Genomic DNA, 21,732 nt, shown 5'->3' on the forward strand with positions numbered 1-21,732 from the left:
GTGGGGTGGAAGGCAAGGGAGCAGAATCCACCCCAAATTAGCAAAGAGTCCACACTAAGCATGTTCGTAGTTCCAAGGCTCGACACATGGGACCAGGTACACAAAGAAGGAATGCGGACTAAGAACAAAAATGAGGTCAGTTAGTGGGACTGGCACGGCATCGGTGCTTAATAAATACACGGTGAGTGAATGGATGACAACTGAGTGTCCACTGAGCCTTGAGAGCAGTTGGCCATCTGAGAGAAGAGCTCCTGACAGGCTGTTAGGGTCGAATTGTAGCCCCCAAAATTCACATGTTGGAGTCCTATCCCCTAGGTCCTCAGAATGTGACCTTATTTGGAAATAGGGTCTTTATAAAGGTCACCAAAAAATGTCATTAGGGTGGTCCCTAAACCAGTATGACTGGTGTCCTTCCAAAAGGGGAAATCTGGACACAGAGCCATGTACTCAGGCAGAAGGCCGTGTGAAGATGAAGGCGGAGACGGGGATGAAGGCCAAGACGGCCGGCAAAACCCCGGAATCCGGGAGGGAGGTCTGGAGCAGATTCTCCCCCGCGGCCTCAAAAGGAACCAGCCCTGCCGACACCTTGATCTGGGACTTCCAGCCTGCGGACTGCGAGAGCATGAAATTCTGCTCTTCAAGCTTTGTGAAAGCCCCAGAAAACCCCTACATAGGTCCTGAAGTTTCGACTTCCGCTCTGGACCAGTCACACTCGCCCCCACGTGAGCAGGGCTGCAGCCAATCAGAGTTGCGGATTCCTCTCCATCGCGCGGCGAGGTGGGAGGAGTTAGGGGAGCGCCTTCAGCGGGCAGACGTTTAATGCAGCAACTTCCCATTCCGAGACTATTTTGCCTGGTGGGAAAACAGCACTTTCAGAAAAGAAAAGTACAAGTGTTCGTGCTGAGAGCAGTGGCCCTGAATGTTGCTGGCGAGTGGGTTCTGTCCGGTGCCCGGAGGAGGGGAGGGGGCACCCCTGCCCCGTGCGTCGGCGAGGGTCCAGGGGTGGGGGCTGTGCTGGATGGACAGACGTCCGGGGCTCCAGTTCCTGGTGTCCCAGGTCACGTCCAGGGGACGGAGAGTAGGTCGGTTAACTTCTCTGTGCCTCAGTTTCCTCACTGGCAGCAGGACAATAATAACTCCTGGCCTCTCCAGCCCTGGGAGCTGCTGCGTAGACGGAATCAGCTAGACTCTCAGAGGACCAGTGTGGTGGAGTTGACAAGGGAAGTCAGGCGTTTCTAAACGTGCAGACCGTGTGCACAGTGCCTTACGTGCACTTCTGAAGCCCCAAACGTCCTGAGTTTTTCCCAATAAGTTTGATGCTCACACTTATTTGGCAGCAGAGCCTCACCTGACCCAGCATGAGGCTGTTTAGGCGTTCTGGTTCTGCTTCTGGTCAGTATTCATACGCTTGGCTGCGGAAATATCGAGGTGTTTGACTATTGAGTAATTCACTGACCCCGCTGGAGATGTCAGGAAATGTTTGGCGCATGCATCATGTGACTTTTCTAAAACCTGAGAAATTCTAGGTCCCTGTGGATCTGAATATTCCCAGCTCTGTGCTGGGCGCTCGATAGACATTGTGCTCTCTTCTCTCCAGGAGATGCAGGAGCAAGGGTCCGGGACACTCCTGCAGGGCTGCAGAGCTGCGGGGCAGTGGGGCCGGGAGTCCGGCCTGTGCGAGTCTGTCTGCTCATCAGAATGGAGAGCTTGGGCTGTGTGTGGGCTGCCTTAACAAAGTATCACAGACAGGGGCTTAAAACAACCGAAGTGTGTTTTTTCATGGTCTGGAGGCCAGAAGTCCTAAATCAAGGTATCGGCAGGGCTGGCTCCTTCTGGCAAATCTTCCCAGGCCTCTCTCCCAGCTTCTGGTGGCTCCGACAATCCTTGGCATTCCTCGGTTTGTAGATTCCAATCTCCGCCTCTGTCATCACACAGCGTTCTCCCTGTGTACATCTGTGTCTGTTCTTCCTATAAGGACACCAGGCTTATTGGATTTAGGGCCACCCTGATCCAGCACGACTTCATCTTAACTAATTAGACCAAGTGTATGTGATACGGGGCCTGAGGTAGGAGAGAATGACTCCGGGAGCCGATGGATGGTGCTGCTGCCCCTGGGGGGCTGGTGAGCTCAGCTTAGGGCATGTTGAGCAGAGATGCCCAGTAACATCCAAGGGGATGCGCAGGGGGCAGCTGGCTTCCAGGCCTGAGCCTGTCAGTGTCTGGAAGGTGTCTGCCAGATATACTGTGTGGCCTCTGAGGGGTGGGCAAGTGACTGGACAGGGCCTGGGCCACCCATTTTGCAGGAAGCAGAGTGACAGTCTGTGATGCTACAGTTGGTCCTGTGGCTCAACCCTGCTGGAACCTGAGTCCCTGCACCAGCGTCCCAGGCTCCAGACAGCACCATTCTCGACCTCCAGCCACTGCTCTAGATCAAAGGGCATTTGGTCTAGAAAAGGAAACTTTTCAAGGCTCTGCTCAAGTGACTTCTTGACAAGCCCCTCTCAGACCACCCCTCCCAGAATTAACTCTTTCCTCCTCTGTTATCCCATTTCTCCAACTCTGTGCTGTTTTTAATGCAGGGCCATTTGAATTATCCTTGTGTCTGTGCTTTCTCTGCCAGAGCCGTCACCACACCTTGGTCACCCAGGGCCTGGGACCCATCTGATTGGATGCATGTCACATAGCTGCTTCTGCAGTCCTTTTTCTTTTTCTTTTTTTGTGAGGAAGATTGCTGCTGAGCTAACATCTGTCCCAACCTTCCTCTATTTTATGTGGGATGCCGCCACAGCATGGCTTGACAAGTGGTGCTAGGTCCGTGCCCAGGATCCGTACATGTAAACCCCAGGCTGTAAGAGCTGAGCCCATGAACTTAACCACTATGCCACTGGGCCAGCCCTGTGAAGTCCGTTTTCAAGATTCACCCTTGCGTTCTTCTTCTTCTTCTTCTTTTTTTTGTGAGGAAGATTTGCCCTAAGCTAACATCTATTGCCAATCTTCTTCTTCTTCTTTTTTTTGTGCTTGAGGAAGATTAGCCCTGAGCTAACATCTGTGCCAATCTTCCTCTATTTTTTGTATGTGGGATGCCTCCACAGCATGGCAGGATGAGCTGAGTAGGTCCACGCCTAGGATCCACACCTGTGAACCTGGGCTGCCAAAACAGAGTGTGCAAAACCTTAACCACTTGGCTGGGTCCCACCTTGGCCTTTTATAGGAACTGTTCACGCAGAGAGAGGAACCGAAGACCGATTCTTCAGTCTGAAAACATTCACTGCTCTTCTGGGTTCTCTCCAGGGCACTAGGGCTGTCGTGGGCGTGACCTCACTCATCCTCACCAGAACCCTGAGCATGATAGCTATGGCTATTCCCCGTCTTAGCCAGGAGGTCCTTCAAAAACAGAGGCAAAGTAGAGCTTAATGTCTGTTTTTGAGGCGCAACCCTAGGGCAGCAGGAGTAAGGAGACAGGGCCAGAAGGAAAGCAACATCAAGGTGATGGATTACCAGGTTGTCCGCCATTTGCAGGGTATGTGGGATGTTTTACAGGCCGTCTGGTGGGACCACTGGGCCCCAGAGCATTCTGTCCAGCCAAGGAAGGGAGCAATATGATTTGCTGGCTCTTTCCTGAATCCTCTTTCTGGTTGGTCCAAGTTCATTTGATGAAGCATGACCTAACTCCCCTAGACTTCTGACTTGTGTTACTCAGCCCCTTGGCTGGCCACAGAACTTCACTCAGACTCCAGAAGAGGGGGACCAGCATGGGGACCCCATGGGTCCACAGGGTTGGCCGGTTCTAGAGCTCTGCAGCGCCCCCTCTGGCAGCCATGCTGAAGGCCGGCTGGCACCTGGGCTGTTGAGCCAGCAATGGACTGAAGATTGGGATCCTCCACTGAGCCAGTAGCCAAGTCTGGGGCCAGGAGGGGCCTAGTGGGTCTGGGGGTAATTGTAGTTGGTTGGACAATTCCCATTTTACATGTAAAGAAACAGAAGCTAGGAGATGTGGAGCAACTCGCCCAAGATCATGAGGCTGCTAGGGGGTGGACGCAAGTCTCAAATCCAGACACTCCAGCTTCCGTCCCAGCCCCTGTCCAGCTGACGACAGTGCAGGTGTGAAGAGGAATGTGGACGCTGGAATGGAGTGTAGGCACTGCTCATTTCTATAGCCACGATTAACAGCCTCCCTGTCCGAGAACAGAATGTGTTTCTCTTTTAGCATTCATTCATTCATGCATTCACCCTCATTCACTTATTCATCCTTGAAGCACCTACTTGGCCCCAGGCACACCATGCCTTCCTTCAACATACATATACTGTGCTCTGCCCATAGGCCAGACTCAGAGTCTGCCCAGGCTCCAGTGGCGAAGAAAGTAATTACCTTTATTATGGGACGGAATGCCCCCCATGCAAAGTAAGCTCTGTGTGGTGAGTCTCCAGAGGGAGGAGTAAGGAATTTACATGGGGAAATTAGAGGAAGCTTCCCAGAAAAGGTGGCATTAAAAGTGAATCTTGGAGGATGAAGAGGATTTTTAAAAGGTGGGTTATGAGGGAAAGGGCTTCCAGATGGAGGGCACAGCACGGGCCAGGGTAGGGTAGCTCAGTAGAGGACGCCCTGGGGGTGGGGGAGGAGCAGTGCGTCGACAGCAGCCACAGCAGCACTGGGCTCCTTGCAAATCTGCTTACAAGAACTTCAGCTTGGTTTTCTTGCACATAACTAGCTCCCCCCTCGTTAGAGGGCACCCCAGCCCCTGACCTCTGTTGCTTGCTCAGGAATTAGGTGGCTGTGAAAACAACAGAGGGGCACGTTGATGATCACGACGGTAACCCGAACTCATTACAGAAACTTGCAAACAGCGCTTTAACATCTCTACAGTGGGAGCCACGCTCCTGCAGCCAGCATCTGCCTGAGTCTGTGCGGGTCATAGACAAGCTGAGTATCGTCTCTGTTGATTGAATTACATACTTGGCCAATGAAATTATTATAAATTTTACCAAAAAGCCAGTGACATTTACAGAGATTACAGTAGGAATCCTCTTGTGCGCTCGCTCTCTCTCTTTGGCTCTCTTAACACTGGTCCCCTGGGCAGTCCACTTTGCCAGGCCGGTGTCCAGGCCAGCAAAGCACTAAGTAGGGCGGACACCATCCCGAATTGGGGTGAACCCAGAGCGGAAGGAGCCAGAGCCTCCTCAGGGCACTGAGAGTCACCTTTTAGTTTTGCGTTTGGTAAGTCCTGCCTCCCGCTGGTTGGTGCTGGACCAAATGGATCATGACCACGTGTTGGTTTTACCACGGATAATGAAACTCACAAATTAACCAGCGATCCCTTACTGAGTGCTTCCCAAAGGCTGGGTGCTGGGGTCAGGGATGAGAGGCCCCCAGTGTTTGAGGGGTCCCAACAAACACATAAGTCACTGTGGCAAATGCCCCACTGGAGGCCAGGACAACATTGAGGTCCCCACCTGAAAAAACATTCTAACAACCTCTGCTGACAATAGAAGTAACGTGTGGCATGTTGGCGTATGTTGAAAGGGGCATTTGTTGATTGCGTGTGCCTGGGGATTTTTTGTGCTGTGCAGGAACACGAAGTTATAATGGTTTATCAGTTTAAACGTTTACTTCGAAATAAGATCGCACCATTTCTCTCCAGCGTCTTTCAAACATACCAGGATTTTACCAACGCTACCGGAGCACAAAGCATTCCGACCTTAATTGACGAGGACGGAAACTCCACTTTGGTAATATCGACTCGGAGACATTAACCTCCTGGCTGCGGGGCTGCGAGTTTTGAAATGCGATCTCCGCAGCTGTAGTTATAATTGTCTTATGTCACATTGACCGGGCGTGTTTACAATTTTTAACTGTCTTAAAAAGTCCAGGGACATCTGTTGAGAGTTTAATTGTGAGTGTAAAAAAAAAAAATCATTAAAGGAACAGTCAAGAGATCAATTTTCATACTGTTTAGACAACACGGTGGCCATCAGGCGGTGGGGGAATCTGGCGAGATGACTAATTTATCTCCCAAGTCGCAGCGCTAGTGTCCGGGGAGGCAGGAGGGGATGGAAGGCACTTTAAGTAAAGCAGGAGACGGAGGCGGACGGAGGCAGAGGAAGGGGGAGAAGGGGGAAAGGGGGAGCAGCGAGAGCCGGAGGAGAAAAGAAAGAAAAAATGGACATTTTCCTTTCCACCGGAAAGTATCCATAACCCCGGCCTTAGGCTGAGCGCCCCGCTTTCCTCGGGTTTGGCCGGGGGTTGGGTGGGCGGAGAGGAGCGCGCGGCCCGAGCGGTCCCAGAACGGGCGCCCCAAGCCGCGGGCCGCCGAGTTTGCTCCCCTCCGCGCGGCCACTTTTGTTCTCCGCTCGGGGCGCCGGGCCGCGGCGGGGCGGCAGTGCGCACGCGCGGGCAGGGCGGGGGCGGGGCGGCGGGCGGGGCGGGGCCGGCGGCGGGCTCCGGCCCCGCCCCCCGCCGCCCCGGCCCGCTCCATCCGGGCACTGCCGAATTAGCATCGTGCCGAGGCACAACTTTGCCGAGGCCCAGCGAGATCCAGGCGCGCGCGCCGGAGGAAATATAGTCCCTGCCGGCGGGCGACTCGCGCGGGCGGCGGCGGGGCGGGCGCGCGCGGGGCTGCGCGGGGCTCCGGGCGCCGGGGGGCCATGCGCCGGGCCGCGCCGGCAGCCCGGGGACCCGGCGCAACTTGCCAGGCAGCCTGAGGAGTTGGGGCGGCCGCGGCGGCCGGCCGCCTTTCTTCCCCCTCGCCAGACCCCCCTCCCTTTTGGCCGTGGGGGAGGGGGCTCGCGTTCCCCCTCCCCGGAGACCCGGTCCGCCCCCGCCCGCTCCTGCTCCAGCGGAGCGGCGCAACTTCCCGGGAGCCGGGGCCAAAGTGAGCGAAAAGTGCTGCCCAAGTTGCCGGGATGGAGCTGCAGAGCCGGCCCGAGGCGCTCGCCGTGGAACTCGCGCGCCACCAGGTAGGCGGCCGGGGGCCCCTGGCTGGGGTGGGGGGCTCCAGGGACCCGAGCCCGGCGTCCTCTTCCTCGTCGCAGGGTCTGCATGGCTGGAGGGGTCCGGAGGGAGACCCTCCTTGAGCCTACCTCGGGGCGGGGCGAGTGTGCACTCGCACGGACCCGCGTCTGGGCTCCCCCTCCGCCCCCCTCTGGTGCAATCTTGCATAGTTTGAGGGGGGGTCGGGCGCCCGTGGGCCCCGAGCCCGGCGTCTTCTCTCTCTCAGCGCAGGGTCTGCAGGACTGAGGGTGCCGGGTACCCCTTCGTGAGCCTGCCCCGGGGTGTGTGTGTGTGTGTGTGAGTGTGTGCGCCGACCTCCTCCGACCCCCACCCCCCGTGCAATCCTGCACAGTTTGCAAAAGTAGTTTCGGCGATGGTTGCCCGGGCGAGCAGCCGCGCGGCGGCCGGGGCCCGAGCGGTATTGCGGCGTGCGCGTGTGTGTGTTGGGGAGATTAGGACGCGACTTGAATATTTATGAGCTTTGCTCGACACGGACTCGCCGTGTTTACTTGGCTCTTTGTTCCTCCCCCCTCCCCCGGCACACACTCACACTCACGCTCACTCGCACACGCACCCCGGCCTGCAAACTTGCACGGCTCGGGGCGCGCCGCCGGGTGGCCGCGGCCCCCGCCCCGCCCCGCGAGCTGCCCCGATGAGGCGGCAGCCACAGGTAAGCGGCCCCGCGCGGCGCTGCCCGGCCGCCGCGCGTGCGGGACGCGGCCCGGGGAACTTGGAGCGCGCTGCGGGCGGCCCGGCCTGCGGGCTGCCGGCGGGGGGCTGCGGCCGCGCGGGGCCCCCGGGGCCGCTGGCCTGAGCCTGCTCCTCCGTGTTTCTGCAGAACGGCGACCTCAAGAAGCAGCTCCACGAGAGGCAGCCTCGGAACGCCGCGCTCAGCGACAAACAAGTAAGCGAGCTGGAGCTGCCCCCCACCCCGCGCGGGGGGCGGGTGTCGCCGGGCACTTTGGCAGCACCCTAAAAAGTGCCGGCCTCGGCGCTGCACGCTCAGACTCCCAACGGAGTCTGTCTCCAACCCTCAAAGTTACCCGCCCCCTCCTTTTCTGGAAAGAAAGAGCCGGTTCTTGGAGGCCGAGCGGGGAGGTCGCGGCTCCGGCAGTGGCCGAAGGAGTGAAGCTGCACTTAAAAGGCGGCGAGCAGCCCGGCGTCCATTTTGAGTTGGTGGACATGTTTTTGGAATGTGAAAATTTCTTCCTGCTCCACTTACCCCACCCCCCCACCTTCAGGCCAGTGTGAGGGTGGGGGTAGAGGGGGCGGTAATTCGGGCCTAGACACCAAACTACTTGGAAGCGATTTCTGGGTTCCAGTGCACATCGTATTTAAAGAATCGTTCCTCTGGGCTCCCCCCTCCCCTCCACTTCTCTAGCATCACTTTTTATTCTTGGAACCTGACGCCAGATCCCGGGAACAAAAGAAAAGCGCCCCCAGAACCCCCCCCAGTTCTGCTCCAACTTTGGTCTCCGGGCATCAGGTGTAGATTTGGACACACCAGAAGCTCCTCGCGGTGGGGGGCACGGCCGCCGACCCCCCTCCCGGCCCCTGGAGGAGGAAAAGTTGCCCATTGTGACTTAGTTGCGCTGAGCTCAGCGCTCGGGGTTTCAGCACCACGAACAGATGCCGCCGCCGGAGCGCGGCCGGCCGCGCGCCCCCGCCCCCGCCCCGCCCCTCCCCCCTCTCCGCGCGCCCCTCCCCCTTCGCTGCTCCCCCCGCCCCCTCTTCCCCGCACAGGCACTCCCGCCCCTTCCCGCGCCGCCCCGAGCCGAGAACTTTGAGCGGCGCAGCCAATGGCGCTCTCGGGGCTCCGAGGCGGGCGGGGGCGGGGGCGCCGGCGCCCCTCCCCGCTGCCCCCGCCCCTCCCTCCGCCCGCCCCGCGGGCCCGCCCCCGCCCCGCCGCGCCCGCCGACCATCGATCGCGCTTCCTTCGGAATGCCGGCCGCCGTCAGCACCAAACTTGGACAGTGCCCGCCCCCGCCCCCGCCCCCCGCCTCGGCCGCCGAGCTGGTCCCCTCCTTCCTCCCCAACTCCGGGCCAGGGCGGCCGGATCCCATGCCCCATCCCCGAAAGAATTTTCGGTGGGAGGAGAGACGTGGACGAGATTGGTGGGGGTGGCGGCGACCCTGGAGAACTCAGAGGCCGGGTGTTCATTTCGAGTCTTTAAAGTTGAAAAGTGGTGGGAGGGGGCGTGCGGAAGAGGAGGGGGCCGGGGTTTGCGGAAAGAAAGATGGCTGTTCCCGCGGGTCCCCGCCTGGTCGGGGGCGCCCGGCTGGACCCGAGGGTTGGGACGCACGCATTCACCCCTTTCTGTCGGTGCCACGGCCCCCACTCCCCGGCCGCGCGCTCCCGCCCGCCCGGCCCGCGCCCCCGTCCAGGAGTGGAAGCTTCCATTCCCGCCGGAGGGGGGCCCGGCGCGCGGCCCCGGCGAAGTCGGGGAGTTCGCGGGGGGAGGGGACCCAGGCCCGGCATTACCATTTTGATTGCTTTGATGCCATTTTTGGAGGGGGAGGGGTTGGAATACCCTTCTCTGCTGAGCACAAAGATGTTTAATCGCTGTGTAGAATCAAATCAGATACTTTCTTTAAAAAAAAAATCCATCACTAAATCTGGTACGGTGTGATAGCTGAGGGTTACTAAGCCCTTTTTTTCACCGGGTAAAACAGCAAGTTGTTGACTCTCATGCTCGGAGTAGAAGATTTAAAAGAGAGAGAGAGAGAAAAATCCAATAATCCAGCAGCTTTTATTGCAACAATGTCTCTTTATGTGTGCTTTCACATAGCAATAGTTACACTGTTTGTAGTGGTTTTTCGGAGCTTAGGTTTGATCATTTCTTGTGTATTGTAGCAACTATTTCAAGGCTGTTTAAATTTTTATGATGATAGTAAATGAGTAGCTATTTATTATCTGTCATGCCGGAATTTAGATGAGGCTGAGAGAAACATTGAAAAATCCTGTTTGAAGGCTGCGGTGCAGCTCCGGGAAGGAGCTGTCCGATCCACGCTGCCTTTGCCTTTAAATTTGAACTCGGGGAAGGATGCTTGTGAATGGAATGTACCTCCATCTTTTTGTGTGTGTGTGTGAGTGTGTGTTTAAAAAGAAAGAAAGAGAACAGCGAAAACTTTTGTTCTCTTGCCTTTTAAAAAATGTTTCTTTTAAATGACTAAAAATAACATCTGGTAAGCAGCCAGGGTTTGGCCTGGCCATCGGAACTTGTGTTTGTAACTGTGTGTTGTTTTTCCTTTTCCCTTTGTGGCATTTTATGTGACAAGGGCTCATAAAAGAGGGAGTGGAGGGGGCTGAGGCTTGGTGCAGCATGCTAATAAAGCTGCCTTGTCTCTCCCGAGCTCCACGGTGAAATCTTGCAGAGGTCACCTATGAAATGAGTTGGGTAGACAACATTTACTCGTCTCTCTCTCCTTGGGAGAGTTTGGTGGTGATTGGCAGCTTGGCTGGGGGAAAGGTCGATGAGGAGGCTCGTGGAGGTGATTCTGGGCTGCACCCAGGGTCTTGAAGAGGAGCTGTGGGGCTCTGCTTGGCCACCCCAGAACCTGCCCGAGGAGCTGAAATGTGGGAGCAGGTATGAAAAAGCCAGTATTTCAAAGTTTATTTTTAACTTAACATAAAATTAAAGGTAGTGTTTATTTATGGATTTGCTTGGGGAGAAACTCATGCCGTCTCCACCTCCAGAGATGTGTGCTTTTGTGCGCTTCCACTTGGAATATGGGGTATGAAGGTTAAGTTTCAATTGAAAGTGCACATGTGGATGATCAACTGGATAGTAATGAACGGGTGACCCCATTATCCACATCTGTTAGATGTACAAGAGCAGCTGAGTAATAGCTTTTGGTGCCCAGCCATCAATTTCCCATTCATGCCCTTGGCACTGGAATTTTTTCAGTTACTTCTAGAAAAATGGGCAAGCGTTTAAAGATGTTTATCAAGGACTCCTATAAGTAAATACGTTGTTGGTCAGAAGTAGAGAGATACAAATTCTGTTCTCCTCAGTGTTTCTCCTACTGTTGGTGGACTAGGGTATAAATAGGAAAGCAACTTCCATAGGACCTTACTGTTTGAAAACAGAGTTTGTGTTTTCTTCTTAAAAAAAAAAAAGGAGATGTGGAGGAGTCGGTCAGAGCTGAGTTGTGGCCCCGCCGAGAGTGGCCAGGCTGCGTGCCCAGGTGTGGCCTTGCCTGGCTGCTGGGCTGTGATTCCAGTGGAGGACGCACTCCTCGTTTTTAACGAGATACGATGTGTGAAGACTCCATTAGTTGCTCCAGTGGTTTTGTGCCATGAATTTGCAGCACATGCAGAGAGGCAGTAACATTTTTATCTAAATTGTCAAGCAACAAGCAGTTCTGTGTAAATAACAGGCCCGTCATAAATACTGGGGGTTTTTTTTCCCCCTCCCTCTTTGGAGTTCTTAGCACATCGTTTACATGCCATGTGTAGCGGGCATCTCTTGACCTGGAGTTCACACGAGTTCACGTCACCATAGAGTGAGAGGACTCTTCTGTGTGGTCCATGCTGGTGTGGCCGAGAGAGAGAGACCATGGAGGTGAACGTGGGGCCTCGTGCGCTGCTTGATCCATCGATTTGATGGACTCTGGATTCCAAGGGGCTGTCCTCAAGTGCAGCAATAAAAATATGTCTTCTTGAAAGGTGTTATGTATGTGACGTGCACCCGGGTGCTGAATCATGTCTTCTCCGTGATTCACTGGCCACGTTGGACACCAGAGGGATTCCGCCTCGGAGGTCTCCACCAGTTACTTCTAGAAACGGAGTGGATTTATTCCGAAAGCTCCCCAGTTGTTTGTGGTCCTTTAGTAAAAAGGTGTTCCATTTTCTGAGCTTTATTTCCAAATCTGCTCTTATCCAGGAGGGTAAATTTTAATCTTCCTGACCTGGAGTTGGAGATTTCATTCTTAAAACAGCATCATTATGTGTTAAAGAGAAAACTCAAGCTGCCTCCCGGTGCACCATGTTTTGTGCTCTGCGAGAGAGAGCAGGGGACTGAGGCGGCAGGGCCGGGCCTGACTTCCCTCACCACCACCTGTGTGACCTTCACCCCGACTGCCCCTCCCACAGCAAAGTCTCCCGGGCCCCCCGGTTTTTCTCTGAGCCTGTTCCTCGTGCTCCTCTTCCCCATCCTTCCACCACTCTGGTCCCTCCCACCATCATCTCTTAGCTGGAAGATTATAGGAGCCCCCTCACTGCATCCACTTAAAAAACAAACAAAAATAGCTTTAATGAGATATAATTCACGTATCATATAATTCACCTGTTTAAAGTGTACAATTAAATGGTTTTTCCTGCATTCACAGATATTTGCAACCATCACCACTATCAATTTTAGAACATTCTCATCTCTTCAAAAAGAAGCTCTTTGGCTGTTACTTGCTCCCCTCCCCCAGCCCTAAACAACCACTAGTCTACTATCTGTCCCTGTAGAGTTACCTATTCTGGGCTTGGACGTGAATGGAATCATACAGTCTGTGGTCCTTTATGACCAGCTGCTTTCACTGAGCATAATGTTTCAAGGCTCATCAAAACTGTAGGATGTGTCAGTACTGCATTCCTTCTTATGTCTGAATAATCTTCCATCGTATGAATTGACTGCGTTTTGTTCATCCATTCCTCAGTAGATGGACATCTGGGTTGTTTCCAGCTTTTGGCTGTTGTGAATAGTGTCTTGTATCTATTCTTGCCTCTTCTGCCACCACAGTGTCTGGAAACCTGCCTGTGATCATGGCGCCCCCTGGCTCGAGACCTTCCAGTGGTTTTCCATTGCTCTTGGGATGAAGCCGGGGTGGGGGGGGGGGGGCTCCACTCGGGGCACCCTCTGCCTCACTCCTGCACCCGGCGGTGCAGCCTCCTTGGCACCTTGAGTGTTTTCATGCCTTGATCTTTTCGTGCCTGCTCTCTGTGCTAAACTGTAGGCTGCATGCAGGGCGGGGGCTGTGTCTGCTTTACCCCCTCCCCTTGTCTTCTCAGAGCACTGCTTCGCAGGGGCCGAGCGCATGTTTGTTGAACGAGTGGATGACTTTGTAAAGAGATGGGTGTGAGGATCAGCAATGATGTATTTAATGGTCTAGGTAGAGTCCCCAGCCTGTAGTAGGCATGCAATAAATGGTAGATTTTTCAAATCCTGTGTTCAAAATGAGTGGACACGGGGATGAGTAAGACCAGCAGCTCCCTGCCTTGGAAACCTCACAAAAGAGTGAGGCGTAGATAACTGTTTCAAGGAAGTTCCAGGAAAGTTCTGTGAAAATCCTGCTGTGGGAGCACTTGTTTCATTTCTGGCCTCCTGGAGGAGGGTGGGAGAGGGGTCCTCAAGGACACCTGGGGTTGTAGACAGGAGGAGCTGGGGGCCAAGCCCACTAAGGGATGATGGCCTGAGGAATCCTACAGGGGCTGGTGAGTTTGCTGGCAGTAAACCATGAGAGAGAAGAGGAATGAGACAGCAGAGAAGGCGAGCTGGGGCCGAGCAGGGAAGGCGTCCGAGGCAGGGATGAAGGGCCTGGACTTGACGCTGTGGGCTTGGGCTGGCCGGGGCCTCTCAGGGCACTGGTCAGGAAGGTGCGGGGAATGAAACTGAGGGCACGTTAGAAGGGAGGAGAGTGACAGAGGCCTGAACCCCAGCCCTGCTTGGCCTGGCCATATGAACTCCTTAGATGTTTGTCACCAACATGGGGAAGCTCTTGCAGGGACAACAGAGCCCGTGCATGTTGTGGGACAGGAGGCCGGGAGGCTGCTGGACCTGTAGCCCTGGGTGACCAGTATGTACCAGGCTGTGGGGACGGGGACAACATGGTGCCCTCCTCCTCCTGCCCTCACCAGAGCTCCTTGGAGCAGAAATTGGTAGGGACCCTTCTGGAAGTGACTCAGTTGACAACTCTGCTCAGTTTGTTTAAGGGAAAAAAAAGCATGCGTGTGGGTACATATACACACATTTGTATTTCTACTTATCAGTTGCATTTCTGTTGTTGATTTTACTTTGATTACATATGAAGTATACAATAATAAATACTAAATATATTGGCATGCACCAATAAATATACATAAAGTCTATGTAATACGTATAAAATCGGTTAATAATTTATCCAGGATTATATTACTAAAATGAGAGGATTTGTTTTTGAAGTAAGAAAAATAACTATCATTCTCCTGCTAAAATAAAATCTTAACTGAGGAAGGTGGCGATCAATATTTCTTATTGTTTCTGTAACATTTAGGAGATAAGAAGAATTCTACTTTTTAAAAAGTTTTTATTGTAGGGGCTGGCCCCGTGGCCGAGTGGTTAAGTTCGTGCGCTCCGCTGCAGGCGGCCCGGTGTTTCGTTAGTTCGAATCCTGGGCGTGGACATGGCACTGCTCATCAAACCACGCTGAGGCAGCGTCCCACATGCCACAACTAGAAGGACCCACAACCAAGAATATGCAACTATGTACTGGGGGGCTTTGGGGAGAAAAAGGAAAAAATAAAATCTTAAAAAAAAAAGTTTTTATTGTAAAAGCAACACGTGTTTGTTGGGAAGAAAATTCACAATACAGATTTGAAGGTCGTGAAACGTCAGCCGGCTTCTTCCCGCCCGTCCTAGCTTGTGGACGAGAGCAGTGCTGGTTTTCAGGTGTGTTTGGAGGGTGCCTTCTGTGCCCACACAAGCGTCTATAACACAAACAAACATGCTTAGCGGATGCACTGAGCATGCTGTTCCTAAACTTGCTTTTTACGCTTGACATAGTTTTGTGACCATCTCTCGGGAACAGCTCGGTTAACTCTATAAATGTTTAACGAGCTCCTGCCAGGTGTTGGGGATCTGGAGGTGATGGTGGGTGGTGTGCTGTTAGTAATAGCGACATCTCATTTTATAAGGCTTTACACCTACCAAATGCTTTCTCTTGGTCTCTGCCTCAGACATTTTCATGTGTGGTTGGGGAGGCAGCTCACCTGTCCCGGGAGGCCCAGCCAGGTATCCGCATGAGCTGTTAGACCACCAGGCTCACCCTGCAGCAGATGGGGCGATGTGCTCAGGTGGGGCGTGCGGGGAGCGCTCTGAGGAGGTGACACTTGCACCTGTAGAGAGGCTCAGCGACGAATGTTACACTCAGTGCCTTGGGTGTCTGCAGCGCCATCCTGTTCAGCGGGTCTGCTCCATCCCTTCCTTGATGCACGCCTTTCTATTAGGTTATCAGGACAGTCCCGTGACTTGGGTCAGGCTGGGCAGGTATATCATCCCTGCTGGACGGGTCAGAGAAGGGCCGCTTCCCAAGGTCAGACAGCTTGGGACCGCCGGGCGGCTGCCCTCTGTCTCAGCCCCGCCTCATCTCCAGCCGGCCCCTGCACTGTACAGTGTAACGTGACGTACTGGGACAGCACAGGCCCTTGAGTCGGGACCCCTGGCTCCGTGTCCCAGCTCCCTGCAGCTGGTGGAGTAGCCTCGGGGAGGTCTTTGCCTCCTGGAGCTCCATTTCCTGTCTGTAAAGTGGGTGTAGTCATTAGACCGCTCTCTGTGTGTTATTGAGATGAAGTCAGATAATAGATGCGAAAGTGCATCTTAACCACGCAGCGAGCAGGCTGATTTGAAGAGAATTGCGTTCGGTGCATCTGTGGCCCCAGGTAACCCTGCCGAGCCCAGGCCCGCACCTCGGGAGCTGGTCCTGGTTGGCCGGCTGCTTGGGGCCTTCTTTTCCGAGAGAGGGCGGCCTGTTGCTTTGTCACTCCCGGTCGAGGTTGGCGGTGACTACGCCGTCTTCTGCAGCCAGTCCAAGGAGTTCGCTTTGATATTTCAGCCTCTGAAAACACCTGCTGTTGGAACTGTACAATTTATTTCAATTAACTTTGAATTTTTCCACGCGACGACTGGTGATAACTTCGGTAATCCCACGGTGCCTCATTAGAGCTGCGGGCCACGAGGATTAGCCCTCTGATTTAGCAAGTTTTTCCTCCAAACGGCTTTGTCTGTTCAGGAACCGAACCCTCGGCTGGCTGCCGTCTTTATTTCTCTCTCGGAGCCGATGCTGACTGTGGCCGCGGTGGCCGGAGGAGGGGCGTTCTGCTCCTGCACTGGGGGCTCCCCCGCCGGGCCATGTCTTGGGCACGCTTGGTCACGCACGGGGGGCTTAAGGAGGCCCCTTTGGGGGTGTCCGTGGGCTCAGCCTCCAATGCCTCTGCCCCAGACCCAGGAGGAATCGAAGGAAGGGGCAGCGTGGCCATGGTGTTCGTCTTCCCGACGCTGTTTGGAACTCATGGTGTTTAGGAAAATAGGACTCTGGGTTTGATGTCCCTTCCGGAAGAGGACGGCCAGGATGGCTCTCAGCTTTTGTCTCCCAGAGGCTTGTAAGACAGAAGTCAGCACAGGCCTTAAAACTGGACACACTGAGCTCTCAACCCCGCTGCATCCTCCAGGAAGGGCTGGGCCGCATTCAGTGCCTGGAAAGTGGGACTAACCGTGCCCCATAGGTCAGCTAGCAGAGTGCAGGCGTGTGACATGCACAGGAAGTGGCCTGAAGGAGGTCCCAGGAGGATGAGGTGAGGTGAAATGTTAGGCTCTGGGCCCGCAGTAAGTCCTCAGCAGGTGGCACTTGGCCAGCATCTTCTGTTCCTCCCTCAAGAGTCGCAGCTTTCCCATCTGATGCTAACCCTGAGCCAGGCTCCCTTCTGGTGCTTTCCATGGACCAACTCATTCACTGTTCACTCAGCCCTTTGGGGAAGGGCTGCTCTTAATTTCCATTTTATTCAGGCTGAAGCCCGGAGAGGTTGATTCTGGTTGACATCACACGGCTGGTGAATAAAGGACCTGGGATCTGGTTCAGGGCCATTGTGGCTTCATGATCTTAACCCCTATGCCGGAGTGTGTGGGGGAGATGACAACACTTTGTGCCACGAATATGAAAAGTTTGGTGTGTCGTGTAACCCCAGGGCCTGCGTTCAGGAAACAGTGATGGAGTTAGTGCGAGAGATGACCACCACCAGCAAATTAGCTGTTCCATGGTGAGCAGAAATTTTACTCTGCCATAGACGGTCCTAGAACTCTGGAGGGGGCCTGGTCTGCATCCCGTCCCGGTGTCTCCCAGGAGGCTGCCTGCTGGCTGGCACCGGGGTGGGGTGAGTGTGGCAGGCCAGGGGTCCCTGCGGGGTGGAAGTGGAGCCAAGGGCAGTTGGGAGGTTTGGACAGACCCCGAACAATTTCTCCTCCCTCTCGTCTATCCGCGAAGAGCCCTGGGCGCCCCCCCCACCCAGCCCGTCAGCCCCGCCTTGGCCTGGGCTCTCTGGCTCTGCTGCCACTCTGTTCCTCCTCCTTCTTATTACTGTTCTCATTGTACACTTGAAGGCGGAGGCATCTTCTCATTTGGAAATGGCCTCTGTTCTCCAAAGGAACAAATGTGCCTCCTTAAGACTTTTTTTTGTTGGCAGTTACTTATTGTTCGGTGGCAGCAGTTTCAGTGTGTGAGAAACTGCTGATGCAGCTTCCTTGACGTTACGACCTCTGCCTGCCCCCCCGTGGCAGCCCGGGCAGGCTCGGGTGGGCCTCGCTTTCCATATATGTGTATATGTTATTATTATTGTTTGTTTTGCTTGGCACCTGTGTTGATCTTATTAAAACACAGCGGACATAAGTACATCCATGGGGGGTTTTGATTTTTTGTCTCGGCTGCCGTGGCTCTTGAGCCCCCAGAGAAGACTGGAGGGCAGGTTGGCTGGGTCCTTCTCTGAAAGCAGGTTAATGCCGCCTCCCCGGCAAGGTTGTCCTGAGGAGTAATGAGGACGCTTGCCCCAAGTTGGCAGTCTGGTGGTTAAGATTCGGTGTTCTCAACGCTACGACCCAGGTTTGTGTCCCGCCCAGGGAACCACACCACCGTCTGTTGGTTGTCACACTGTGGTGGCTGTGTTTTGCTGTGAGGCTGAAAGCTCTGCCACCAGGATTTCCAATACCAGCAGGGTCTCCTGTGGTGGACAGGTTCCAGCGGAGCTTCCAGACTAGGACAGACCAGGAAGAAGGACCTGGCCACTCACTTCTGAAAAGATTGGCCATGAAAACCCTGTGAACAGCAGTGGAGCATCGTCTGAAACAACCCCAGAGGATGAGAGGGTGGCACAGAAAGACCAGGCAGGGCTCTGCTCTGCTGTCCACACAGGTCGCTAGGAGTCGGAATCCACTCGATGGCACTGACAACTGTCCCAAGTGCCGGGCAGGATTCCCAACGTGCAGCAGGGTGGGTGAATCCAAGGGGAGCTGTACCGATGTTCCCTTAATTACTTTAGTTAACAACAACGTGAGAAGGAGAAAGCTGTTGGTTCCCGCTGGATGTTATTGCTGTGGAGAAGTCGACAGGCAAGTGTGGCTTTTTCTTGGGATAGAAACCTGTGGGTTGCTTTTCGTCACCATAAACTTGTGTCTACAGCTGGGATTGGGCCCTAAACTTGGCATTCAGTGGAAATGGAGAGCACGTGTGCCCCGGACTCAGCCTGATGGCTTCAGCACAGGACGCGAGAGCCAGGGCGCCTCGGCCAGGCCCCGGTCTTACGCATGGGAAGCTCAGGGCGTGGGTGGGGGGTAGGGGTGGCACCCAGAAACCAGAAGTAACCCCGGGGATCCTGGTCTCCCTGACCACCACACCACAGTCACACAGACGGTTGTTTTTGTTTAATCAGTTAAATTCTGTTCACTGGGGTTTTCTTTCGTAAGCTGCTTGCCCAAGAGGGTGTCCCCTGTGTGAGACGTGCTGGGGTCCTGCACCGATGTCCCGTGACAAAAGGGCCACCAAGAGAGGACCCTGGGGCAGACACCCTAGTGGTTTTCAGAACGGGTGTTAGACTTTCAGAGCAGCTGAGGGACAGGCGGCTCTGGCAGGGCACGGGACATTCCGGAACAGTGCGTTTTGTAAAACTCACTGAATCACGTTGACAGTGGATCTCCAGGTGCAGGTCAAGTTCAGAAGGAGGGTTCAGAGGAGTGCCTCTGTCACCCAGCCCAGCGTGCACGTTTCTGCTTTCAGAGTCTCCCATCGGAGTAGAGGTTGGCTGTGAGCTTGTGACGGGAGAGTCGATCCCAAAAATAGAAAAGGGGCTGAGAGATGGTACTGTGGGTGCACCCATCTCTGGAAAAATAGTGGCTTCTTTTTGCTCTCTTGAGTAGAGGCAGCAGAAAGTTACTTGACACGGCAGATGGGGGCTCCCCTGGGGCCTTCCTGGGGGATGGCAGCAGGCTGTCCGTGGGTGATGCGGCCGTCAATTTGGGGAGAGTCTCTTTGCCCCAGGAGAGGGAAGAAGGCAGACGTGGGGCAGGGGAGAGAGGAAGAGGGGGAGCTGTGTTTCTCTTTGATGTCATTCAGGCGGAAAGCCAATCTGCACATGTAAATGAACTTGAAAATGCAATTAAAAATATATACATATTGGAGACCGCGATCCAGGCTTTAATGTGAGATGCGGCGCAGAGTGACGAGCAGCGTTGTCTGTAATCAGGATACGGGCTCTCCTCTGTGATTAATGCGTCCCGGTGGTGATGGATGCGCCACAGATAAACGCCAGAATTATTTCTTAAACTGCAGATTGGCAGCCCCGCTGAATGCAGACTTTCCTTCGCTCACGTCACCAGTGTCCTTCTCCCAGCTGCCACTGTGCAGGGGACACGTGCTTAAGAAGGTCCCTCCAAGGGCTTGACAGGAGAGGTGACAAAACAGTTACCCGTGTCATTGTGGACAGAGATGAGAGGGGCCCTGGCTGTTATTACAGTCGCAGGTGCTGGGAACGGGGCAGAAGTGGGTGCATTGCAGGGGAGGTGGCAAGGAGCGAGTCCTTAAAGCGGGAGCTGGGACATGGGGGGCCTGGGATGTCCAGCGTAGGGGTCTGGAAGGGAACGGGAGGCAGAGCTTGCTGTCTCAAGCCATGTTGTGTATTCTCAGGGTTGACAGCTCACGTGTGTCCAGAAGAGGGCGCTCAGCCATGGGGGCCCAGGCATTCGCCACTCGTTAGAGAATGGTGTGCAGCACATGCCTACTGTGTGCCCTCCCTGTGCCATCGCTGTGTTGGGCGCTGCGGACACAGTGGTGGATGGAATAGGCCCCGGAGACATGCTCACAGTCTCAGAGGGGGAGACACCTCATCGAGGAGAAACGTAATAAATGAATTACGGAGGTTAGATGACAAGTGCTCTGGCAATAAGTAGAGCAGGGTAAGGGAGGTGTGTGTAGGGTGGGTGGCTGTTTTAAATAGAGTGGTCCAAAGGGGCTCATTGAGAAGGCACCGTTGGAGCAAAGACCTGCAGAAGTTGGAAGAGTGAGCCCTGTGGCTCTCTGCCGGAAGAATGTTTTAGGCAGAGGGAACAGACCGTGCAAAGGCCCCGAGGTAGGATGTGCCTGCTGTTTCCAGTGGAGGCCAGTGTGGCTGGGAGAGAGTGAGTGACAGGAGAATGAGAGGGAGGAGATCAGAGAGCTGGTGGGAGGGGATGGGGGCTGCCTTCTCCATCATGACTGACCTGTGCCTTTAAATTGCCGACTGGCCATAATGTATTTTGGCAGAATTTTAACTAGAAGCTGGAAGAATTTTAACCAGAAGATGGATGTCAGCTCCAAGTCTGGAGGAATTCTGTGATGGAGAGAACTGTCTGGGGATGGAATTGGTTGTTCTGAGACCTTCACCCTCCAAACACCATCCTAATCAGCGAAAGGAGAAGGTGCAGTGGGATGGGAGACCAGGCTGGGTCTCCCTGTCCTGAGATTCTGTGGTTCAGAAATGCTAAGACCCGTCAAGGATCCTTTGCTGCCTCATTTCAATCTGAGATGCTCTGACTAATGCAGAATCGCAAACTCCGATGCTGTGGGGCCGGCGAGTGGTCCTGCTGAGGGCCGGCCCGCTGGAAAGACCCTGCCCCACAGCAGGGGCAGCAGGCCCAGCACCCCCGTGTCGTCACATGTCATGGGCCCTGGGCACCTTGCTCCTTCGACTTTTCAAGAGGAGCCAGAAAGCCATGCTCACATGAAATCTCCTGAGGTTTCCATGTGGGCTGGGCATTAAGGCCTTTTCTAAGTGCTGCTGGCCTCGGGAACATTCCTGCAGGCTGGATCCCACCCATCTCCTCTGGTGCCCCTCCCCTGATCACCCCTCCTGGGTCCCTCCCCCGTGCCCTTGACACCTGGCTCCTCCCTCTGCATCGTCCAGGCCCAGATGGGACAGGCAGTCGCCCTGACCTCGCCCACAGGGACTGGCGGCCCTCCTCCGGGCTCGCGCCCCTTCCCAGCTCCATCACGCTGGGTTGTAATCTAGTAATTTCCTGCCTCCTTCACCTCCGTGCCCCCCATTCACTGTGTCGCGTGGTGCCCCATACTAAGCACCAGATACAGAGCTCCCGAGTGTCAGAGCCCGAGCACCGCGATTCTGAGCCAAGACTGACCGTGAGCCCTGGCCTCGGCGGTTCTGCCGTCCTGGAGGCCTCTACACCTCTTAGCGAGAAGGAGTTGCTTGCACGGCTAGAGGGCCGACAAGGTTCTTCAAGAGCCTTCATCTCTCGTTTGGATAACTAAGTGGAACTCAAATATATTTCTGTAAATAAAACGGTCCCACAGTCCCCCCGCCCCCGCCTAAGTCGATGCCTCGTTGAAGCTATTTTATTAACGAGTTCTGCTGAGTGGGCCTGAATGGGGGCCGCCACTCTCACATCGCGGATCTAATTATAAACACGAGGGACGGTACCAAATAAGCAGCCGTGGAGGGAGAGGAGTCTGGCAGCTTGGTTTAAA

The 21,732-nt window shown here is 54.8% G+C and overlaps 1 protein-coding gene across 3 annotated transcripts in view; it reads left to right on the plus strand.

Moving 5' to 3' along the window:
- The first annotated feature begins 6,627 nt into the window (after positions 1–6,627).
- PHF21B (PHD finger protein 21B) overlaps positions 6,628–21,732 on the plus strand; it is a 102,479-nt gene continuing 87,374 nt past the window's right edge. The window contains exons 1-2 of one of the 3 annotated variants that reach the window (XM_070506746.1): positions 6,628–6,954; positions 7,827–7,892. In XM_070506746.1, the coding sequence (XP_070362847.1) occupies positions 6,901–6,954; positions 7,827–7,892 (120 nt within the window). In that variant the 5' untranslated portion in view covers positions 6,628–6,900. Of the gene's footprint in view, positions 6,955–7,527; positions 7,659–7,826; positions 7,893–10,434; positions 10,575–21,732 lie in introns of those variants that run through there. The other 2 variants (XM_070506747.1, XM_070506748.1) reach the window with 2 other exon arrangements.

This window comes from Equus asinus, chromosome 4 (genome assembly GCF_041296235.1).
Source record: "Equus asinus isolate D_3611 breed Donkey chromosome 4, EquAss-T2T_v2, whole genome shotgun sequence".
Lineage (NCBI taxonomy): Eukaryota > Metazoa > Chordata > Mammalia > Perissodactyla > Equidae > Equus > Equus asinus.